The sequence below is a fragment of the Helianthus annuus genome, chromosome 12 (assembly GCF_002127325.2).
Source record: "Helianthus annuus cultivar XRQ/B chromosome 12, HanXRQr2.0-SUNRISE, whole genome shotgun sequence".
NCBI lineage: Eukaryota > Viridiplantae > Streptophyta > Magnoliopsida > Asterales > Asteraceae > Helianthus > Helianthus annuus.
Window position 1 is genome coordinate 74054948 of NC_035444.2, and position 18151 is coordinate 74073098.

An 18151-nucleotide genomic window follows, 5' to 3' on the forward strand; every position below is an offset into this window, starting at 1 on the left:
AACGAGTTTAAATAAAAACCAACATGTTCAGCGGAAGCAAATAGTAAACCAATGTTAAACTGTTAAAAAAACCCAACGTATGATATCAATAGTTCCATCACTTGAATCCCTCCAGTCGACCCATGACCACTCCAACTACTCCAGACAGCAAGTTCCAATGCAAGATATCTAACGACCTACAAGCATGCAAACAAGTGTTTCAGACGACGCTGGTGAGTTCAAAGTTTTTGTTAACGCGTTTAGTTACCAGGTATGTGTATAACACAGTTCAACAGTTCAATAGTTCAATAATTTGATTTGATGTTGTTATTACTCGATTACCGTATGTGGCGACTAGATGTGAATGCCCAACCCCAATGCCTCCATTTAGGCATTGGTCATGAGGTCAAGGTATCAAACAACCTTGAATAGATGTAAGGGGTCTTATATGTACACGATGAGAATGCCCAATCCCAATGCCTCTAACTAGGCATTGGTCATGAAGTCCAGGTACTTAGTTCACGCCCGTCCTTTCGGCCCGGTGTGAGGGTGCCAAACCTAATAGCGCTATCAACTAAATACCCCGTTGCTTCTTCAGCAACACGGTAGATGTACGGGGTCTTACATGATTTATACTGTGTTCAATAACCAACATCCCAATTAAACAGTTTACCCAGTATTCCCTTCAGAAACGTTTACCAGATGTCCCAAACCACCGGGACGCATGCTCAGAAAAGTGCAGTGAACTCACCTTGGTTTTGCTCGGTAAGATTATTTACTTGTTTAACAGTTGACCAAATACGTCCTATCATGATTTACCAGAACACTCAGTTTAGTACTCCAATATCACTTATGTCATACAATATTTCCACATGTTACGCAAACAGTGCACTAGCATTAAACAAGTTGTGCAAGTTGTTTCAGTCAATCAACATTGTCCATGTCTCACGAAAATATTTATCGAATCATGTCATCTAAACTGTTACACGCATTAAATCACAAGCATTACTCGACATACTGCAGCTACTCACATCCTCCTCATATAATTATTTTTCCTAACATACATGATTTGGTTCACCACACTTTCTGTATGCTAATGTGAGTTTACAAGACCATTCGGCCCAATCCTACCAACAGTTAATATGCAGCTCAATTGTTATGTTTAACCAACACCCTACTTAATTGAAAACATATATTATCTCATACTCCACCTATTTTGTTTTGATAATTTTAGTGCAGCCCATTACTAATAGCCAACCCAATGTTCTAACAATTCATTTAACACATATCGGACCAACTAATATATATGCAACTCGTTCAAGTAATTGGCCCAAATGTACAGCATATATGTGTGTCACAACTATTAACAGGCCCAAGTTAAAGCTATATCCCATCTTAAGTGTTGATGCTAGTTCACAAATTAATGTTGTAACAGTCCATTTATATTTCAGCCCCAAACCAGAACCGCCTGACCTATGCCTCTAGCCCAACCCTCCAACTCGGCTCGTGGCCCAGACATCACCGGCCCAGCTAGTATGCGGCTGAGCTCCAATGTATGTTCCAAAAATAAGTCCATTTGGGCTATAGATCCCAATTCACGGCCCAATGTAACTAGGAGGGTAATTAACTTGTTTGACTTGGTTACTTAATTGTGAAGCCCAACTAAATTTGTATACCATTAATTCAGATTTATCAACTCAATCATGTTGCAAGTTGTTAATTCAAATAAATATGCAGCCCTATTTAATGGCCAATAAAACCATCTAATCCCGAATACATGTAACGATTTTTTTTTTAGCCATCATCGATCCATTAACATCAAGTCGCACTAATTCAGATTATAATACGACCAGCAAAGTAAGCTTTCACCAAATTGATTCATCAATACCATCACACACTAAACTATCAAAAATGCATGTATAATATATCATAGAACCTCAGTGCTGATTTCTTTGCATACCACTTATTCAATAATACATCAGCCAATGTCCAAAGATTATTACGTTCACATAAGAATTCTAATATCAGGCTCATTTATAGACTTAATCACACATCAATATGTCACACAAGAATCAGGAACCAATTGCTATACACATGTATAATTTTCATTAAATAATTCACCTATAAACAGCATCAAGCAATTACGAATTTTAACAAATAAGAACCACTAACCAGAAAGTTCGACTAACGTGATGATTCCTCGACCGAGACTGATGCCGTAGCGATTTGAGAGGGGAAGATTAATTAGGGTTGATATATTTTAGAAAATTATGAGGCACCACTCATAAAGTACGTATAACATAAGAAGATTAATTAGGGTTGATATATTTTAGAAAATTATGAGGCACCACTCATAAAGTACGTATAACATAAGGGGGGGGGGGTTTGTCGCCGCACAACCAGGGAAGGGGTAGGGTTTTGTTATGTGGGAAATTGTGATATATAAGGATGTTACGTACATCCAGTTATAATGCCAAATAAAACAAATAGTGGGCCAGTAATCATGTCACGTACAAACTTGGGCCAAGATTACAAGTGTTGGGCCGAAGTCAAAATCTACAAAAATGAGAGCATACAAGAGTGCAATGGGCTCAGGTGACCTATGATGTGGGCTGATACATTGTCGGGTTTTAACGTGTGAAAAGAATACGGCCCAGAAGATGTGCGGCCTAAAATGTCAATACATTATCCACAAGTTATCGTACAAATAGATTTAACGGAATTAGATGAACAAAACGTTTAACACCAAGAAGAGGAATAACTAGGAGTGGAGATCGCAAGATTCAACGCTACTCACCTTGAGAGTTCGGGTTGTCACATCATCCCCAACTTGAAATAAATTTCGTCCCGAAATTTGACAAGTAAGCATAGCGAGGTGAAGTGATGAATCAAGATTGTTGCGGATTTTCCTCAGGTGCCACATCATCCCCAACTTGAAAGGGACTTTCGTCCCGAAATTTGCTACAACCGTTGAACAATCGATGATAATAGAGTTTCGTCCATTATTTGCGTTCCCACATGAACTCCGGTTCACGTATTGAGCTCCAACAAACTTCCGCGGTTGGAATTTGGTTGTGTTTACGAACCGTGACCTCCTGATCCGTGTTTTCGATAGATACCTTGGCAACTGCAACTTGTCGTTAACCTTAAGCTCTAATAAGGGTATCACAAGTGTTTCATAGAAGAACGCTTCTTTGGGTTCGAGACATAAGTGACATCGTGCACGTTACCTAATTCGTCAGGTAACTCGAGTTTGTAGACCATGTTGCCGATTCTTCCAGAATTTTTGAATGGCCCATCGCAACATAGATTAAGCTTGCCACGCTTCTCGAGGTGTACCACACCCTCCCAGGGTTAAACTTTCAACTTGACTCACTCACCTGCAGCGAATCCCAGTGTTTCCTAAGCCTAGCAGCTTTCCTGGCGGTCACGCGTTGCCGCCAAACGTTTTCTGATCCAAACCATCTTCCCTAGAGTTTCGAGTACAAGTCCTGGATCTTGTGATTAGGTTGTCACTCAGCTTAATCCAAAAATGAGATTGGCATTATCGTCCATGCGACGTTTCAGCCAGAGCTGCCTGAATACTAGAATGGTAGCTGTTGCAGTAAAGCCAACCATAGGTAGGTGTCCTTTTCAAATTTTTACTAGGTCATTCACATACATGCTTGCAGCATGTCTTCAGAGGTTCGCTGACTCCAACCGTTGTCCTATGATGCTGAGTAATGCTCATATCTTGATGTAAGCCAAGGGTGTTGTGTATTGACTATCATAAATCAGGTATAACTCAAACTCAAAGGCAGCAGAAGTTGGCACCTCGTGCCTAAAACCGTCTCTCTTAGAGGAATATTCACAGCTGTGAAGACTCGTCAGTTTCCTTGATTGCGAGAGAGTGTGCTGGTAACGTGAAACAATCAACGACCACCCAGGTGATATTGTTTCTGTTCCAAGTTGTAAGTAGGCTAGTGACAGAATCCATGGTAGTCCGTTCCCATTTCCATATGGGTGATTCTGGTTGTTGATACTTCCCCTTAACTTTCCCACAAGTCAAACATCATTTACATGCATAGCTAGGTGGGCCTTCATGCCCGATTACCAGTGCAAGATTTACATATTCTACTATCTTTCATCGAAATCCAGACGACTAGAATATCGAAGTCGGTGCGCTTTGCTTAACACAAGTTTCCTAAAGTTACAGTATAATGAGATCCACACTCGTTCCTTGAGGTAGCGAATACCGCCCGACCTGCCAGAGGTTGTTTCTCCATGCCCCGTATGGGCTCAACTTGAAAATCCTCTTCCTTCAGCTCTCCAGTTTGAACAGAGCGAGAGCGAGTCTGATTAGGTAAGTTTGAGTCAATAGTGAGCTGTAAAGCTCGTGCACGTCCAAGTTTCAAAGTTGTAATCATCCAAAGTTCCATCCAGCGATGCTATTAACTGATTTAGCTCTTCCACAGCAAAGGTACACGGGAGGCCCTTGTGATTGGTCTAAGTAGTGCATTCGGTACCGTCCAAGTAACGCCTCCAACTGAAATCCAAAGACTACGATTTCCACCATAGGTTGTGTGTCGTGCAGTTCCTCCTTGTAACTCCATTACGTAAGTCATCACTCTCCCGTGTAGCATCGGTGTGTATTTGGTATTCTGATTCAGACCATCATGGTATACCACTAAATCACTCGTACCCTTAGGTAAAGACGATGCTCAGTGCATTGTAGAGTTGGGATTCGAAAGCTGAAAAGACGTCCTCCTGTTTTGTCTTTCATGAACACAGCACCCTACTGTGCTAAAGAGATTTAAGTTTCATGATTTTCGAAAATCCTGTGGTGAATCTGCGACAGAGTCTAGTGTGACCAAGAAATTGCTGCATCTTCGAAGGGATCTTTGGTGCCAAACAATATCTAATGAAATGGGTCTTTAGCGAGATCCACGTGTATTCCCACTTTGTTGATCATATGACCAAAAAGGTATCTCTCGAATCCAGAGATTACCTTTAACAAGACTTCGCGCGGAGTGGCTCCTCCCTCAGGAGCTCTAAAATAAGATACAAATGCCGCCCATGATGTTCCTTCCTCTTGGAAATGACCCAGAACGTCATCCATAAATACGGTCGATTCATGTGGTCCATAAAGCTGCTGGTGTGTTGATTAACTCAATGGCCATGGTGTACAAAGTTGCAACGGCCGTATTGCATTCGATATGCCATTTCGGGAACACTCTCCTCTTGGTCTTCCGTCAATACATGGTTGAGGCAAACAGTTCTTGATGTCACCTTGCTGAGTTCTGGATAATCAGTACACATACGAAAAGGCTTTATATTCCCGAATATAGTTGGGGCTCCCTACAGCGAACAAAACTAAGTCTAATAAAACTCCTGTCCAACAGTTCCTGTAGATAGTCCTTGCAACCCTCCTGGTGCAAGACGGTATGTAGCACGAGCAATCATGGCTGCTCCTTTCGTGAGATCAATCTAAGATTCTGCCTAGCGGTGGTGGAAGTAAATCTGAAAGCTCCTCGGGTAGCGCACTGAAAGGAATCACGAACAATTGATGGATCCTTGATCCTCTTTTCCTTAGCCTCAACATCAGTAACGGTTGCTAGCGTAGCAGGGTGATCCCTCCGTACACACTGCTAGGCCTTCATAGCTGATATGGCGCTAACCTTTGCGACACTCTGTTGTTTTCGAACGATTCTCCACACAAAATTTCCTCCTCATAAGGTATGTGTGCGCGATTTTTGAATAACCAATCCACGCTAACTACTGCATTGTAACCATCAGGGGTAGTGGAAGGAAGGTCGATGTCGAACACCTGTTTCCCCCAAGGTCGAGCTCGCATCCCAGCGAACATATAGGGCTTCAATTGACTTGCATCAGCCGACTCCACAACAGGTTCGGTTTCAAGAAGCATCAGGGTTAAACAGAACAGAGACGAAGCGAATAGCTACCCGTCCAAGCTATCGTGTTGCTATTACGCCCAGTATGGCCTATGACAATACTAAATGTCCTCCCACGAGCTTCATTTCTAGTGTTGTTTTCGTCACGAGAATTTCCAGTTCTGCCGTCGTTCCCTTGGTTGTCGATCCTTGTCGAGGTCGCCTTCGTTTCCATACTGTAAGCTACGATCACGAGTACCTTGATGTTGCCACGACTGTTGCCTCTAATATTGTTGCCTGTAACGGTGTCCCGCATCCTTTCACCATCAAGGTCCATCTTTTCACACTCCGTGCCATGTTCTAAGGCACTACTCATAGTGCGGGCGGTTACACAGTCCGCTCTACAGTCAATCGTCATCGATTTTGTCCCGATTGGTTCAGAAAAGTCAACTCCCAAGAGTCGCTGTCTGGGGTTGAGGATTCGATTAGAGTCAAATCGCTGTTGCTCGATGCCGGTAACTAGGGTCGTTCAAATGCTGAAGTCGGTAAGGTACTACGTTTACCTTCTTGTCCATCGTTCTTGCAAGTTGACTGAGTAATGGACGGTATGTCGTGAGAGTGCTGCAGAAGTGATCGCACTTCGGGATCTAAGGCGTTAACATGCTAAGTTCCAGCAAACAAAGATAGGTGAGAAAAGTATAGTCTAATCATTTGACGCTGAGCCATCCAACTCAGGGACGTTCGTACTAGCACCTAACATTCTACACAATTCGCTAGGCGTTCGGATGCGTGATCAGGTGATACTCGTTAGTATCGAGATCCGTAAGGATTCAGAAAGGGGTGAAAAGATCATATTCAGGTAGGAGACAATCACTACTATGACTCCTATAGACTGCTGAGTTCTAACATAACATCAATTAACAGAGCGGAACCCCTTCTTCACTTGTTAAGCCTCACTGGGACTCACATGCACCCCACATTATTATTATGTGTGCACCCACAATAATATTGTGATTTGCATGCTTATCTCAGTTCCTCCTAACTCATGTCGAATGTTTCCCCCAAACTCGAATAGCAAACAAAGAGCATTACATAACATAAGTCACGAATGTTTAGGGAAATACCACCCTATCAGTCATATAACATGTGCAAGGGATACGTAAGTTCATACTATCGTGTTTAACGTGCACCAGCATGCAATATCATATGTAAGTGTCCACTAGTTACGTAGTACAATGAGTATACGAGAGACGAACCTTGCAATCTGGAGCTGAGTGTCATGGTCATATTCTTTGTTGTCAAAACTGTTCGGTTATAGTCTGGTTTTATAAAAACGTTTTAAAACCAAGTTCTCTATAACCAGTGGCTCTGATACCAAACTGTCACACCCCCAAAATACCACCTAGGGAATGTCCCTGTTAAGTGTGTGACGTACCAATAACGAGCCACTAATTACATTGAACGCATACAAGTTGCAAAATAAAATCGTTAATTATTAATATAAAATACCATCAACGAGTTTAAATAAAAACCAACATGTTCAGCGGAAGCAAATAGTAAACCAATGTTAAACTGTTAAAAAAACCCAACGTATGATATCAATAGTTCCATCACTTGAATCCCTCCAGTCGACCCATGACCACTCCAACTACTCCAGACAGCAAGTTCCAATGCAAGATATCTAACGACCTACAAGCATGCAAACAAGTGTGTCAGACGACGCTGGTGAGTTCAAAGTTTTTGTTAACGCGTTTAGTTACCAGGTATGTGTATAACACAGTTCAACAGTTCAATAGTTCAATAATTTGATTTGATGTTGTTATTACTCGATTACCGTATGTGGCGACTAGATGTGAATGCCCAACCCCAATGCCTCCATTTAGGCATTGGTCATGAGGTCAAGGTATCAAACAACCTTGAATAGATGTAAGGGGTCTTATATGTACACGATGAGAATGCCCAATCCCAATGCCTCTAACTAGGCATTGGTCATGAAGTCCAGGTACTTAGTTCACGCCCGTCCTTTCGGCCCGGTGTGAGGGTGCCAAACCTAATAGCGCTATCAACTAAATACCCCGTTGCTTCTTCAGCAACACGGTAGATGTACGGGGTCTTACATGATTTATACTGTGTTCAATAACCAACATCCCAATTAAACAGTTTACCCAGTATTCCCTTCAGAAACGTTTACCAGATGTCCCAAACCACCGGGACGCATGCTCAGAAAAGTGCAGTGAACTCACCTTGGTTTTGCTCGGTAAGATTATTTACTTGTTTAACAGTTGACCAAAAACGTCCTATCATGATTTACCAGAACACTCAGTTTAGTACTCCAATATCACTTATGTCATACAATATTTCCACATGTTACGCAAACAGTGCACTAGCATTAAACAAGTTGTGCAAGTTGTTTCAGTCAATCAACATTGTCCATGTCTCACGAAAATATTTATCGAATCATGTCATCTAAACTGTTACACGCATTAAATCACAAGCATTACTCGACATACTGCAGCTACTCACATCCTCCTCATATAATTATTTTTCATAACATACATGATTTGGTTCACCACACTTTCTGTATGCTAATGTGAGTTTACAAGACCATTCGGCCCAATCCTACCAACAGTTAATATGCAGCTCAATTGTTATGTTTAACCAACACCCTACTTAATTGAAAACATATATTATCTCATACTCCACCTATTTTGTTTTGATAATTTTAGTGCAGCCCATTACTAATAGCCAACCCAATGTTCTAACAATTCATTTAACACATATCGGACCAACTAATATATATGCAACTCGTTCAAGTAATTGGCCCAAATGTACAGCATATATGTGTGTCACAACTATTAACAGGCCCAAGTTAAAGCTATATCCCACCTTAAGTGTTGATGCTAGTTCACAAATTAATGTTGTAACAGTCCATTTATATTTCAGCCCCAAACCAGAACCGCCTGACCTATGCCTCTAGCCCAACCCTCCAACTCGGCTCGTGGCCCAGACATCACCGGCCCAGCTAGTATGCGGCTGGGCTCCAATGTATGTTCCAAAAATAAGTCCATTTGGGCTATAGATCCCAATTCACGGCCCAATGTAACTAGGAGGGTAATTAACTTGTTTGACTTGGTTACTTAATTGTGAAGCCCAACTAAATTTGTATACCATTAATTCAGATTTATCAACTCAATCATGTTGCAAGTTGTTAATTCAAATAAATATGCAGCCCTATTTAATGGCCAATAAAACCATCTAATCCCGAATACATGTAACGATTTTTTTTTTAGCCATCATCGATCCATTAACATCAAGTCGCACTAATTCAGATTATAATACGACCAGCAAAGTAAGCTTTCACCAAATTGATTCATCAATACCATCACACACTAAACTATCAAAAATGCATGTATAATATATCATAGAACCTCAGTGCTGATTTCTTTGCATACCACTTATTCAATAATACATCAGCCAATGTCCAAAGATTATTACGTTCACATAAGAATTCTAATATCAGGCTCATTTATAGACTTAATCACACATCAATATGTCACACAAGAATCAGGAACCAATTGCTATACACATGTATAATTTTCATTAAATAATTCACCTATAAACAGCATCAAGCAATTACGAATTTTAACAAATAAGAACCACTAACCAGAAAGTTCGACTAACGTGATGATTCCTCGATCGAGACTGATGCCGTAGCGATTTGAGAGGGGAAGATTAATTAGGGTTGATATATTTTAGAAAATTATGAGGCACCACTCATAAAGTACGTATAACATAAGAAGATTAATTAGGGTTGATATATTTTAGAAAATTATGAGGCACCACTCATAAAGTACGTATAACATAGGGGGGGGTTTGTCGCCGCACAACCAGGGAAGGGGTAAGGTTTTGTTATGTGGGAAATTGTGATATATAAGGATGTTACGTACATCCAGTTATAATGCCAAATAAAACAAATAGTGGGCCAATAATCATGTCACGTACAAACTTGGACCAAGATTACAAGTGTTGGGCCGAAGTCAAAATCTACAAAAATGAGAGCATACAAGAGTGCAATGGGCTCAGGTGACCTATGATGTGGGCTGATACATTGTCGGGTTTTAACGTGTGAAAAGAATACGGCCCAGAAGATGTGCGGCCTAAAATGTCAATACATTATCCACAAGTTATCGTACAAATAGATTTAACGGAATTAGATGAACAGAACGTTTAACACCAAGAAGAGGAATAACTAGGAGTGGAGATCGCAAGATTCAACGCTACTCACCTTGAGAGTTCGGGTTGTCACAATACCACCCTTCTAACCCCCTTCCAGGCAGTTAACGCGCTTTATATATGCCGTAAAGACACGAATGAGTGAATCAATAAAACATGTAGAGATGATAGAATAAAGTTCATTTTCAATATAACAAACTAGTTATTAAAGTCATTAATACATACCCAATTAAAAAGTTTACCAAAGCTTGGAAATCAAAAGTAATACATAAATGATTTGTCTTCAATAAGTGATGTAAGAGATTAACCAAGCATGGTCTTTGTTTGACAAAAACTCTTACGATCAATCTTGGATCCTGAGACTACTACACACACTCTAAAGGTGGATGATGGATGAATGTGGTGGATGATGGTGGTGGAGTGGTGGCAGGTGTGAGAGAAGTAGTTTGCCAAAGGATGAGTTGCATTTGAACCAAGCACCTCTATTTATAGCTGAAAACAGAGGGTTTACATGGCCCCGTGCCTAGTGGGCACGGTCGTGTGCCCTTCTCCTTCCCTGTCTTCATTTAATGAGCTTGCCAGTTAAGATGCTCACACGGCCCCGTGTCCTATATTTGCTGTACGATCCAAGAGTTGCGAATCTGAGAGTTGACAACGACCCGTATCCATGAGACACGACCTCGTGTCCCTTGTCTGCTTCTGTTTGTCTTCTTCTTCAAGGAAACTTGGGTGGGGCATGGCCCCATGCCCGGAAGGCACGACTCGTGCTTAGCTTCTGATTTGTTGTCCTTGGTCTTGGGGTGAAGCCCGGAGGGTTGGTATGTTGTATCAACTTCTCTTCTTTTGTATTTATGCTGTTTTTTGTCGTTAATTTGTTCCTTTTGTACATTTAAGCTTTTTTAATTCTAGAAATCAAAAGTATACAAAAAAGACGCACTTTTCTCAATATTAACACTTAAAAAGAATTGTTTTTATACCTTATTTGATATAATTTATATGTTGCATCTGGTGTATATCAACTTCCTAAATTCAAAGGAGTCACATAAATTATAACAAGTCCATGGCATACCATATCTTTTTATTCACATATGGGTCAATCAGATATCCACCATGATTCACACTTCATTAACATGATTATTTAGAATGGTGGTTTCTCCTTTTTTCCAAGTTATATAGATTATTACATCCCATTACAAACATCAATAGTCTCATGACATGTTAAAAACTATTTTACCACTTAACTTCAAGATTTTAGTTAATTCGTTTGTTCATAACTCAATTACAAACAAAATTAAGAGTCTATCATACTCTTTTAATAGTCTAAATAATCAATTAACAAGAACCCCCCAATTTGAGCCATCTAGGTCATTTCTTAAACTTTCTTCATATCCAGATCTGATATCAAGTTAAATGAAAGAGTTTAATCATAGCCAACAATGTATAAATATTAAATAAAGTATAATAAACTCAATAGCATCGTTATATATTCATGCAATACAAATTCAACATCAAACCCACTTAGTACCATATTTCCTTAAACATGCATTAATAAGTAACCTTGATTATGGAACTTTAAAAATGTTTTATCTCTACAAACTAATCAAACGAGTTGATTCTAACAAGAATCATACACAATCAGAAGATACTAATCATATTCCTCATTTATTCACAAAACCACTAAAACAAATTTAGGGTTCTAAACTTAAAATTAACTTAACAGTGATCTTTCTTTAACAAGAGATGATAATTTAATCCCCTCCTTAACTTCATAGCTCTAATTCTTCAAGAATGTTTGGCTCCAATCCAGTTTTTCTATGTCTCATTGTTGTTTTAACTTTTGAGACAAAAGAAAGAAACGTAGCCTACTATCAAGAAGTCCAGGTTATATATTAACTCCTCTCATTTTACCACCTTAGTCCTTGTGGTTTCAAAATAAAAAACCTAGCTTGTCTCAACCTTTAAAGAAATCCATCCCATAGTCTCAACTTAATTCCCAGGTAACATAACTAAATACCGAACCTTGACACATATATAATTCCACATGTCTTTATTGTTATTATTACTTTTTATAAAATACTAATTTTTGGGATGTTACATATATAGTTGACGTCGTTTTGAGTATACGTATCTCAGGTGAGCCGTGAGGAAAGCTATAGAACTATTTGATAGTTCTGGAGCTTAGAAGATCAAGGAGTTCTTAGTTATTAAGAGCTTGTAAATAAATAAGTTTTGTTCTCAAACATTTATAAGTTTAAATTAAAGTTCGGGTCACGGGTGGGGTGTTACAATCACAATTTTATTTATATCTGTATCATGGTATATTTCACTCTTTCTATATTTTTGAACGGTAAATTTGGATCACTAACGGGCCACTGGAGTATATCGTATCACCAACAAAACCAATCGATAATATCCATCAATCTCCATAGGCAAATAACGTCTAACGACCCTAATTAATCTAATCCTACCGTACACCAACTAAAATGTACTCCACGCCTCAATTTCACTGTTAACTTTCTATTTAATATTATTCAATCTATAACAATAGAGTTAACTATCAATTTCGTCCCCGTGGTTTGTCCAATTATACTAGTTCAGACCAAATTTCATATTTGTACCATTTTCGTCCCTAACATTCTTGAAACATGTCAGTTCCATTTAAAAAACTAAGATTGAATCGAATAATTGGACAAACCACAGGGACGAAAGTGACAGTTAACTTATGTTTTTTTGGACGGAACTGTCATGTTTCAAGAATGTCAGTAACGAAAATGCCAGTTAACTTATAACAATACTTTTTAAAGTGTACATTTTCATATTCTTTTATGTAAGCTAAAATAACCCTCTTTATATATTCCTATTCCTTTATGTAAACTAAAATAACCCTCTTTATTTATTGTTATTCAATTTCTATTAGTTATACTTTATAAAAATAAGCTTTACATTCTTTCATATTCCACCGTATAAGAAAAAGGAATTAGAATAGAAGAAATAAGGTGTGCCCGTTCAGTTACAAGTCCGATTTTAAATGTTTATTTGTTTCAAGAGTTTAAAAAATTAAATGTACAAAAAATAACTTCCTTACATGTAGCCATAGAAGAAATAAGTCTTCAACCATCTTTATAACTTGAAGACGTTTGCCTGGTTTGTATTTTACCGACGTGTACGTAATGTATATATTTATTATAGTAAAATTAAAATTATGGAAATACCAGTCACATTCAGAAAAAAACAAACCAATAATTTTCAAAGCACACAGCACAAAAACACGTCCAGATTCATAACACCAACCATGTTTACGTCGTCACAGTAATTAATATAGACACACGTCTTCACTACAACCTTTTAACTCACAAACTTGTGATCACACTCTTCATCAATCATCAGACATGGGAGAACTTGATCCGACCTTCATCCAAGAGCTCGAACACCGACCCAAACCCGCAGTAATCGAAGCTCAAGGAATCCCGCAAATCGATCTATCTGCTTTTGTAACCTCATCTCCAGCTAACCCTAATGCTCCGGAGATACGTGATTTGGTGGATCAAATCCGTGACGCCAGCAGAGATTGGGGATTCTTTCAAGTGATCAACCACGGGGTTCCTATCGAGAGCCGTGAAAGGGTATTTTCGGCTTCGAAGAGGTTTTTTGATCTGTCGGTGGAGGAGAAGAGGAAGGTGAAACGAGATGAAGTGAATCCCTTAGGTTACTATGATACTGAACATACGAAAAACGTGCGTGATTGGAAAGAGGTTTTCGATTTTACGGTGGATCCTCCGCTGGTGATTCCGGCTTATGAGTCCGGTGATGAAGAGACCTTCTTAGAGTATTGCAATCAATGGCCTCAACATCCTCCGGAATTAAGGTGATAGATTACAAACTCATATATTACACAATAAAACAAATATTTGTTTGTTAGTAATGAAGATTTAGTAAATAATAAAAAAACATATATAGGTAATATAAAAAAATATGTAACCTATTTGTTTAGTATAGATTTGATTCTAAAAAGTAATAAGGGGTGAAATAAATTCTTTATTTGTTGTTTCTTAGGCCATTAGCTATACTTTAAACAATAGTTATTAAAGGAGCTCGCTTCTTGTGCCTAGGCGCTCAGGCGAGGCAAGGCGCCGGAAAAACGCCTCTTGGCAGTTCAGGCGCGATTTCGGTGAGTGTCCGACCGGATTCTGGCAATATTCTGTCCAGATTCAGCTTTAATCAGCCTATAAGTTACTGGAATATTTTTCTAGACAGCCTTTAAGTTTCATGCTCATAACTATTAAAAGATTTAGCCTAAGACTTGAACAAGATAGAAAGAAGAAGATGAGAAAATGAAGATGTAGATGAGAAGATGAAGAAGATCTGAAGATGTACTTGTATATATGATCAAAGGCCAATAAAAGATTTAAAACTCGCTGCTTAGCTAAATAGTGATTTCAGAAAAAGTTCTGAAGAGTTTCAGAAGTGTATTATTACATAACAATTACAATACATGCTCAATAATACTTATTTCTTTCAAACTATTTTTAAGTTTAAGTTATTTTAAAAAGGTTTTAAGTTTTTTTGATACTTGTTAAATCATTTTAACTACTAAGTATATTAGTTATATAAAAAATGTGAAGAAAGTATTATTTTTCATTACATAATATAGTTTAATTATTATTTCATTTAAGTGCGTTTTTTTTTCTCAGGCTCTCTTTTTTTGCGGTTCGCGCCTAGGCCGTAGGCGAGGCCTATGCGCCTTGAGTGCACCTAGCGCTACTAATAACTATGCTTTAAACTATCTTAACTTCACCTAAGTGCCACATCAACCTTTTTTTCCCATTTCAAATTGTCCCACTCTAAGGAAATGGTTTAATTCCATTAACTTCATCTATTCCTATCTTTTAATGGTTTTGGTCTAAAAAAGAAAAAAAAAAAATTTGAATGGCAAATCTTACATCTTCTAAATTACACAAAATTCCAAACTACACTCTGCTTGGGATTGAACACAAGACCTCCCACTAAGAGGCAATAAAATAATTAATTCAATCTCTTAACATTAGGTTAACATGTTAACACATTTAATGCTCTTTAACACAAGGAGAGAGTGATTTGCAATGTTACTTAACATGTCATGTCATTATTAACACTCTAAATGTCTTAAAGGGGTCAAATCTTACCTAATAAATAAGGGGTGAAGCAACAAAAAGAAATCAGGAACTTAAGATAATATATCATTGGACGCAAGCAATTGCTTATATATTTAGTACAGATTTGATTAATCATTCAATGTCCTTGTCACTTTGGTTTTTATAAATATAATTCTTTACAAACTATGCTATGTGGTTAATTGTTTGGATAAACGACTCCTGTGCTGTATAATTTAAAATCTTCTTTGAAAATAGGTGATATACTATAAATATAGTTGTACGACAAATGATTTCTTTGTTATCTATAACATACGTGACATGTTATAGATATAAGGAAGAGACTTTACGTAAACCCTATAGATTATCCAACGAGTATGTTATTGTGAGTTCAAAACTTCTAATGACCAAGTTGTGTGTGTTTGATTTTTCACAAAAGGGAGGCTTGTGAAGAGTATGTCAAAGACTTGAAAAAACTGTCAAACAAATTACTTGAATTGATCTCTTTGAGCTTGAATCTCCCCGCTAACCGGTTTGAGCCATTTTTCAAGGACCAAACCACTTTCGTTCGGCTCAACCACTACTCACCTTGTCCCGCACCTGACTTAGCCCTTGGTGTCGGTCGCCACAAGGACGCCGGTGCTCTAACCATCTTGGCTCAAGACGATGTAGGTGGTTTAGAAGTTAAACGGAAAACCGATGGAGCGTGGATCTTTGTCAAGCCTACACCAAATGTTTTCATTATAAATGTTGGGGACATTATTCAGGTAACATCATACTAGACATTGGTGTAGAATTAAGAGTAGGATTAGAGGGTGTGTGTTAGCTGTTATAAAAAAAAAAAGTAACATCATATCAAAATTATTTATTATTTATTATTCTAAGTCGTGACATTGTGGGTCTGAATTAAAAGATTTTTGATTCTTGTTTTGTAGGTATGGAGTAATGATGCATATGAGAGTGTTGATCACAGGGTGAGAGTGAACTCTACCAAAGAAAGGTTTTCAATACCTTTTTTTGTGAACCCTGCACATTACACCGTGGTGGAGCCGCTAGCGGAGTTGACGAATGAACAAAATCCGCCGAAATACAAGGGTTACAACTGGGGCAAGTTCTTTGCAACGCGGAAGTATAGTAATTTTAAGAAACTTGAAGTCGAAAACATACAGATCTATCATTTTAAACAGCCCGAGGAGCGGAAGATTGACGATGTTGTTTCTCGTGTCACAAATGTTGTTATATAGGTAAGAAAAGACTATGTTATCTTTTCATGTACGAAAGAAGTTGTGGACCCTGTGTAGTTGTAACGTCGACACTAATGATCAAGGAGCCAAGATTTGGGTCAATAATAAAAATATGTTTTTATGGATTGTTTGATCTTCTAAAGATGTCCAATTAATATTTTGTTAGTTCGGGTCAATAAAATAATCAACAAACCAAAAAGTCAATAATAATGTATATTCTTTTTGAAAGACCACCTGGGCAAACCCATTGGCGAAAGGCCCACCCACGCCCTACAAATGTAGACAACGCTGGTTACCAGGCCGACCCACCATTTTAGAGGAAAACTACCGCTTGAAGACACACCGTGGTAAAACCTCTGGCCCCACTCAAAGCAAATTGCACCGGGTGAGACTCAAATTGATAATAATGTACATTTTGAATCAATAAAATAGAATCTTGATTTGAAACTATGAGACCTTACTTGTGTTATCACCTGAAAATATAATATGTAAAACGATAACACCTACTTGAACATTTAATGGAATTTGAGAAGAGGAGAGAGGCTAGAACTTGGACCCCAAAATCACTCTTTATCTGTAAGATCGCTACGTACACGCTATCCAGCTACGCCAACACCCCTGAAGTTGTCGTCATGCCTTCGCTTAGTATCATTGTCTGATATTATAATCATCAAAACCTATAGACTTGTACCGTAGGCATTGTTTTACACGCTGAATTAACGTGTGACATAGAAAGCGAGACAGTAGATTCGAGTTCATTTAAGAAAAATGTTGAAATATATGGCAAATGATAGGGAATAAAACAAGAAATACACAGAAGCTTATGTTCAAACTTTTACATGAATAAAAGGGGATATGTTAGCTAAGGAAGAAGACCGATGTAGATGTGAGGGTAACGGATAGAAGAATAAGTTGACTGTGATTGGTTGGCTTGTTGAAGAACATAATCCACTGCTCCAATGAACACCATCACAAACTCATAAGCCAACTTCAACAACTGCATACACATTTCCACTTTTTGAATCATCATCTTTCTATTATAGCATCCTTTATCTTTCAGTAGAAGTCTTCTTAAACAAACTGTGTGTTTGTGAATGTAGACACTAGACAGGCTGCATGCATGCTTCATATATAGTGTGTTGGCAATGGTCAAACTAAATTAATATATGGCTTTTGGTGCTCATGAATGGCCATTAAATATTCACATATATTCTATATAATTAAAATCAATGTACATAGTCATATAGAGAGACAGAGAGAGATCTATATTATAATTAAGTAATTGATAATTGGATAAACATGGGTCGTTTAAATACAAAAATATTAACATAAGGGTGTGAAATAGACAAAGAACATCTGGATATTCCCCTCACGTATATTTTATAAAAACAAATAATTACAAATACAATATTTTGTATATTAAATTGGAAATACTATAAAATTTGAGAACAAAAATATTAACATAAGGGTGGGAAGTAGACAAAGAACACCTGGATATTCCCCTCACGTATATTTTATAAAAACAAATAATTACAATACTTTGTATATTAAATTGGAAATACTATAAAATTTGAGAAAATCACCAAAATGAACTTTGACTTTACAACTTTACGAAAATGAACATTGAACGCGTCTAAAGGTGTCGCATTCACGGAAAACAATGCAGTTTTTGCATCTTGCCGGGACGCATAAACAT

The 18151-nt window shown here is 38.1% G+C and overlaps 1 protein-coding gene across 1 annotated transcript; it reads left to right on the forward strand.

Moving 5' to 3' along the window:
• Nucleotides 1–13421: 13421 nt before the first annotated feature.
• LOC110895298 (flavonol synthase/flavanone 3-hydroxylase) lies at nucleotides 13422–16581 on the forward strand. Its single transcript, XM_022142583.2, has 3 exons — nucleotides 13422–13947; nucleotides 15651–15978; nucleotides 16147–16581. Exons 1-3 carry the CDS (start codon nucleotides 13472–13474, stop codon nucleotides 16453–16455), a joined length of 1113 nt encoding a protein of 370 aa, XP_021998275.1. The 5' UTR covers nucleotides 13422–13471; the 3' UTR covers nucleotides 16456–16581.
• The last annotated feature ends 1570 nt before the right edge of the window (nucleotides 16582–18151 follow it).

Bases quoted from the DNA above. Each gene is read 5' to 3' on its own strand.
- LOC110895298 (XM_022142583.2), top strand. From the start codon at position 13,472: ATGGGAGAACTTGATCCGACCTTCATCCAAGAGCTCGAACACCGACCC. The intron at 13,948-15,650 runs GTGATAGATTAC...TTTTCACAAAAG, and splicing joins CAACATCCTCCGGAATTAAG to GGAGGCTTGTGAAGAGTATG. The intron at 15,979-16,146 runs GTAACATCATAC...CTTGTTTTGTAG, and splicing joins ATGTTGGGGACATTATTCAG to GTATGGAGTAATGATGCATA.